The sequence below is a fragment of the Meleagris gallopavo genome, chromosome 22 (assembly GCF_000146605.3).
Source record: "Meleagris gallopavo isolate NT-WF06-2002-E0010 breed Aviagen turkey brand Nicholas breeding stock chromosome 22, Turkey_5.1, whole genome shotgun sequence".
NCBI classification, from domain to species: Eukaryota; Metazoa; Chordata; class Aves; order Galliformes; family Phasianidae; genus Meleagris; species Meleagris gallopavo.
The window spans coordinates 12,156,191-12,162,770 of NC_015032.2; the positions used below are offsets into that span (position 1 = coordinate 12,156,191).

The following is a 6,580-nucleotide window of genomic DNA, read 5'->3' on the forward strand; positions in this document are numbered from 1 at the left end:
TAAGCTAAAAAGGAGGCTTTCCATCGCTGGCCTCATTTAGTTTTTCGTGTATCTTCCTGCTGTGGCCAAAGCACATGTTTCATTCTGAGGCTGAATTGACTCATCCTCCTAAAACCTTGGGTTGTCGCTTTTTGTCTTTGCTTTTCTGCAGTGCTCTCTGCATGAAGGCATTTCCCCTGCCCATGGGTTCCTGTCTGCCCTCGGGCTCCGGGTGCACGAATCGTGAGCTGTGCCCTTGTTGGCTGATGGGAAGCAGGCAGATTGCAGTCAGCCTGCAGAACTGCTCCTCAGTTGCTCCCAGAGCTGCTTCTCCTGCTGACGGATGGCCGTAAGTGCGGCTATAGAGTGGGAGCCCCTTCCTCCTTCCCCCCACGTCAGCCTTGCCACCGGCCCCTTCCTGCCTGGGAACCCGTGGTGGCTCAGCTGGTAGCAGCTCCACCAGCGTCAGAGCCATGGGCTCCTGTGCTCCCAGGGCTCCTTACCACCACGTGTCAGGACAAGCTCCTGCTTTCAGTGCGTAGCTCTGCATTGTGCAGGTGGTGGATGGAGTGGGTTAAACATTCTGGGATCTGGAGGTGATGGGCAGTGCGCCTGTCCGGCAGCAGAAATAGCTGCTGCAAGCAGAATGAACTCCAAAGGAACCAGTGGCACTTACCACCTGCACTGTTTTCTTGACATTTATTTGCTTTTACTGGCACTTAAATGCCACCTGCCAGGAGAAAACTTTCCATTAGAAAAAAAAAAAATCTACCTGACTCAGCAGATGGCATCGCAGGCACTGCGAGCGGTGTGATGCTGCCCTTGGGCACCTTGAGTCTGCGTGTGGGCACCTGTGCTGTGTGTGTCTGCGTAACGTGCATGTGGCTGCATCCACGGTAGTGTGAGGCAGAGCCTTCGGAAAGTGCATTTTGTAGCCATCCCTACCGAGATGCAAAGTAGAAATGCCCAGAACTGTTTTTTATTTCGGATGCCAAGTGTCTCTGGAGTTAAGCAGGTCATCTGTTTGCTTGTTCCTGTTTGTTTGGAGGGTTTTTGGCAGCTCTCCTGTGTGCCAGTTCAGGCTGCTCAAACTCCTGCTGTCAGCTGGGCGAGCAGTGCGGTGCTGCAGCCCTGCTCTGCGATGGCCATGCAGGGAGGGGAAGGCTCCATCAGCGCCCATGGGCACGGGGGCTGTGCAGCCTGCGGGCAGCGGAGCACCAGGGAGTGGTAAGGAAGTTTTATCAAGTTTTATCCGGGTTGTGGTTTGGAAATCTGTGCTTTGGGGGTCGTGTCTAAAGGTCCCTCCTAGAGACTGCTCTGGGGCACCAGAAGACATGAATCAATGTGGTTTTTTTACGAAGTAGCTGGGCTGAAAGCACACGGAGCCCACGTGTGTGTGTGTCTGGGAGTGTTGTGGGGGAAGGATGCAGCTGTGCTGTGTCACCGCCTGCTTGGCCAAATTCCTCCTCCTCACACTCCATTAAGTGCTGCTTTTTCAGGTGGCTCACAATATGTCTCTCTCTCTCTTGCAGCGGAGTTGGAGTTTGTACAGATAATCATCATCGTGGTGGTGATGATGGTGATGGTGGTGGTGATCACTTGCCTGCTGAACCACTACAAACTCTCTGCGCGATCCTTCATCAGCCGGCACAGCCAAGGGAGGCGGAGAGATGAGAATCTGTCATCAGTAAGTCACACGCTGCTCTTCCCATCTGTGCCGTACGGCGTTGTTTGCCAAGTGATGTGAAATTTGGGAAATGTGAGAGCCAAAGGCGTTCGTCTCAGTTGGGTTTGCGTGCGTGCGGCTCAATGCTGCCTGGAGAGATGACCAGGCTGGGTCTTGGCTTCATCTGCCCAGGGACGTGGGAGTCTTGTAAGGATGCCTCTGGCTTTTCAGGGTGTTGTATGATGTAGTATACAGGCAGTTCTACACTTTGCAGCTTGGACTTTCCATTAATAAAGTAACCACACCAGGCTGTTCCTGGTGTGCCCTGTTCCTGAAACCACCTTGCACTGCTGGATGTGGGGGATGCACACACCTTGACATTTAACAGCACCAAACTATTGACTCTGGTAGCAGCTCCAGTGGGAGAATCCCAAAGGAGTGTAGTAGTTTGTTCCTTGCCTTGGAGAGGATGGGAAATCCTCAAGGATTTCCAGAGTTTACCAGGGGTGAAGCAGCACTGTCATTGCTGTGGCGGAGGTGCCAGGAAGTGCCCATCAGACACGTGAGCAGAAACCTCACCAAGGGGATGCTCGGGAGATTCCCAGCACAGCTCGGGCTCTGTGGTTCATAGAAGCCCAAGGAGAAATGTGTTAACTGCCTCTGCAGCTCAAGGAGAGCCTCTCCAGCCTGTGGCAGGTGCTGGTCTATGCAGAGCTGAAGATTTCATCAGATACAGCAGCTCAGTTACAGGAACCTACAGAGAAAAGACACAACAGTTTAGTGGAGGGGAGCGTGCTCACTGCTGCCTACATAACCCTGTGCAGGGATATCTTGTGCTGATGAATTTTTGCTTCATTCGCTCCGAAAGATCTTAAAGCTCTTTAAACAATACATCTTTCCCGTATTGTTTAAAGAGGTCACTGCTCCAAGCTCCTGTCTCCTGATGTGCAGGGCATGCTGAGCAGGCACTGCTGCCTTGTCCTGGTCTCTGCAGGGCTGCATTCCTTTCTAGCAAAACCAGGAAAACAATCAAGTACTGTGTTGGTTTTTTTTGGTGGGTTTTTTTTTTTTTTTCTTATCATTTTAAGAGAGCAGAGCTCTGCCATCAGGTTTGATAAGCATGGCACTGCTGAAGGCTGCTCAGCCTGTGGTACCCATCACACCGCTGTCCCTGCGCCGTGCTGCTCTCTTGCTGGAGGAAGATGTCTGTTGGGAAGGAATGCTGGGAAAGCCCCAAGCTCAACCAAACCACTCTGCATCATGTCAGCATACTGTATGTCAGGACAAACCTTTTTCAGGTTGGCTATTTTTATTTTCTTTAAGAAGAAGAAAGAAGGCTAATCTGGAAAGAGATGGTGCCAGACTTCTGTGAGGGCACGGAGCCTTCTGAGTCTTCCTCCAACCCCCATTTGGGGCATTTATTGTTCTCACTGTTCTCCTGCTCCTTCCCTGCCCTGACACAGAGAGGTGAGGGGCCAAGATCCTGCATGTCCCCAGTGCCCTCCTGGAGACACGAGAAGCCCTCGAGATCTCACAGTGGCATCAGCCATGATAACGACCTTCAAGGTGGCTCATTTGGGATTCAGCACAGCACACCTTCCTGGGGAGAGCTGCTGCAGTCTGACTGTGTGCAGCGACTGTGCTCAGCTCAGAACCAGCTTGTGTGAGCCATTAAACTTGCACTGAACTGGTGTTGGGCTTTTTACATCTCAAACTTCATTTTGCTGTCATGACCAGACAGGCACTGGAGCTACAAACACCCTTTTCATCTTTTAAAATATTAAAGTAGTTCATTCCATGGTCAGAGTACTGCAAGATGCGCAGCAGTTGTCTTTTTTAGTTCTTGTAGCTCAAAAATTACAACTGAAGGAGAAATTCATTTCCCTGAAGGTGGGGTTTTTTAATGTGGTTCGTGCTACCAGGGAATTCCTGCTTTGCTGCACCTGTTTGTGCATCACAGTCCTATCTGTTCTACTTCTTAAACTGTCTCCTTGTAACAGGTACCTTTTTATTTTTTCTTTAAGAAACGTGGCTGAAAATATATGTTTTTTCAATAAGAACGGCACTGTCCCTGCACCTCTGGAGCATAGAGACCTTCCTAAGACAAAATTGAAAAGACAGCTCAGAAATTTTAATCTGTGTCACTCTGCTCTGCAGTGGGAATGCTCTGGCATAACTAAAGCAAGAGGTTCTGTGAAGTCAAAGTTGTAGCTGTAAAATGAAATCAGAAAGAAGTCTGAGGTTCCAAAATGAGTCCTGGAATACTTACAGGGGCTTTCACAGCCACGTTACTCATCAGACCCAACTTCCATTCTGAGAAAACAAAGTTTTGGGGGTGCAGCCATTGCTGAGATGAATTCAGGTCCCAGATGGGGTGCAGCACTGTGCAGGGGCAGCCTGGGCCATGCAGGGAGCCTGTGGGTGGCTGTACCACGGCACCAGGGCTGAGAACAGATATGCCCTGTGTCTGTGGGTTTGCCCACCTCTGGCAGTCGGTTTCTGGCAGTTTTCATCCTGCTGTTGACTCAGGAAGATGAGATAGGAGCTCTCTGGGAGCTCAGGAGGCAGGCATGATGCTGAGCACCCCGCTTGGCCAGGCTTTGCCCTGCAGCCTGCAGCTCCTTCAGCTGCTGGGGGAATTTGAATGCAGACGGTGCCTGCAGGCAAGGAGTTCGCTTAGAGCAGCCCAGACTAAACAGTCGGTGCCTGTGTAAACAGCTGTGTGCATCCTGGGGCTGTGCAGCGTGGTGCTGCTGCCTTGCCCAGCACAGGGACGGCACTGCGGGATGCAGCCAGAGCAGGGCTCTGAGCAAGGGGAGGTATTGGGGCATCTCCTTGTGGTATAGATCACCATTTCCCTTGCACTGGCAGCAGGACCACTCTGAGGTGGATGTGCAGTTATTTCAGAAACAGTTTGATGGGGCTGCATACCCGGTGAGAAGTGTATCCCAAACTGGGGAGAATGAAGAAAAGGGAAAAAGTAGGGTTTATTCATTGGTTCTGTGGAAATGTTAACACGGGGCTCACGCTGTGTTTGGGGCGGCAGGTGAGCACTGCAAGGTGCTCTGGGCTGTGCTCTGTAGGGCTGGCATGGCTCCGAAGGGCTGGGCGAGGGGCAGGCTGCTGCCAGACAGCTGAAATCCCTGGACATCCCCAGAAAGACATGGAGAGCGACCTTTGGATAGGACTCTTAATCCTAAAAGGGAAATACAAAGGGGACTTGGCAGTTTTTTTTCCACTGGTGGTAAAGGTGTCTGACTGTGCCAGCCCCGGAGGTTCACCTGCACACAGCTGGGAAGTGCCAGCCAGCAGAGGTGGATTTATGAGCCCTCCAGGCTTGTTTTCCTCCTGCTCTCTCTCCTGGAGCAATGTTGCAATATTAGCGATATTTAAATACTTCAGGTCCCGGGGCAGAAATGTAGAAGTGAACTGTGTGCTCACAGTATCAGCAACCAATGGTGTTTGTTTGCTTGTTTGTTGTGATCGTGGGCTGTAAGGCCATGTGGGGAGGCTGTGGGTCCCAGGTACAGATTGCAGTACTGGGGTTGGTGCCAGGATGAACAGAGCCTCAGCTCTTCAGCCTTTGTAACCAGGGGCCATCGATCCCTTTGGGGAAGAAAAACTGTAGAACCGTCCTGTTGCTAGAGATGTATTTTTTATAGCAAAGTCAAGATTAAGCTTAAGTATTTGCTTAACTGTCTTTATTTTCCCATGGTTTTCTTGATTGCTTGCATCAGAACGTGGGTGTGAGGTTTTCTGTTTTTCTCAATCTTGCCATTATTTCATGGAGCATTTGCTGATATCTCGTGAATCACCCATGGCTCATGAATCACATATTGAAAAACACGGCTGGGGTCGGGAGAGGAGCCCACGGGGCGGGCATGGCTGGGAGGGGAAGGCCTGCAGTCTGGAAAACGGTTTGCTGCTGGCACTCATCATTCATTCTGATTTATCAGATCTAAATGGGACGGGAAGGGAGGGAAGCCCTGCTAGGAGCGGCGTTCAAGGGCAGCGTGCCCATCCCATCCCATCCCATGCCATCCCATCCCAGGGTGGGGGGAAGCGGGTGGGGGCACCGCTCAGCCGTGCTGACACCGACCTCTCTTCTCCTTCCCGATGCAGGAGGGCAGCCTGTGGCCGTCGGAAAGCACTGTGTCGGGGAGCGGGATGGCTGAGGTGAGGACAGCCCGGGCTCTGCGTGCCGCCGGCCCCCGCGCCCCAGGGCCGCACCTCACATCCCGCCGCCCCTTCTCGTTTCTTTCTCTCCCCTCCAGCAGCAGATCTACACCCCGCGGCCCAGCGAGCGCCTGGCGGTGCCGTCCTTCCTGCAGCGGGACCGCTTCAACAGGTTCCAGCCCACCTACCCCTACCTGCAGCACGAGATCGACCTGCCCCCCACCATCTCGCTGTCGGACGGCGAGGAGCCCCCCCCGTACCAGGGACCCTGCACTCTGCAGCTGCGCGACCCCGAGCAGCAAATGGAGCTCAACAGGGAGTCGGTGCGCGCACCCCCCAACAGAACCATCTTCGACAGTGACTTGATAGATAACTCGGTGTACGGGGGGCCGTGCCCCCCCAGCAGTAACTCTGGCATCAGCGCGACCTGCTATGGGAGCAACGGCAGGATGGAGGGCCCGCCGCCCACCTACAGCGAGGTGATCGGGCACTACCCCGGAGCCACGTTCTACCAGCACCAGCAGAACAACAGCGGGGTGCCCTCGCTGCTGGAGGGCAGCAGACTCCATCCCTCACAAATCAATGGCCTTGAGAGCACAACGGCGTGGAACAAAGAGAAAGAGAAACAGAAAGGGCACCCCTTTTAAAAAAGGAAGAAAACAAAAAGGAGAAAAAAGCAAAGTCAGTGAAACACTCTGCACTTCTGGTGGAAAGGAAAAAGGAGAGGGATTGGGAGCTGAGGAAGATGAGCAAAGGAAA

At 52.8% G+C, this 6,580-nt stretch overlaps 1 protein-coding gene across 3 annotated transcripts; it reads left to right on the top strand.

Moving 5' to 3' along the window:
* The first annotated feature begins 597 nt into the window (after positions 1-597).
* On the top strand, positions 598-6,580 carry PMEPA1 (prostate transmembrane protein, androgen induced 1). 3 transcript variants are annotated; one of them, XM_019622305.1, is made up of 3 exons: positions 603-1,666; positions 5,768-5,821; positions 5,923-6,580. In XM_019622305.1, exons 1-3 carry the CDS (start codon positions 1,322-1,324, stop codon positions 6,466-6,468), a joined length of 945 nt encoding a protein of 314 aa, XP_019477850.1. In that variant the 5' UTR covers positions 603-1,321; the 3' UTR covers positions 6,469-6,580. The 3 variants fall into 3 exon arrangements, with proteins under 3 accessions (XP_019477852.1, XP_019477850.1, XP_010720852.1); XM_010722550.3 differs by having other exon boundaries at positions 746-1,666; positions 5,920-6,580; XM_019622307.2 differs by lacking the exon at positions 5,768-5,821 and having other exon boundaries at positions 598-1,666; positions 5,920-6,580.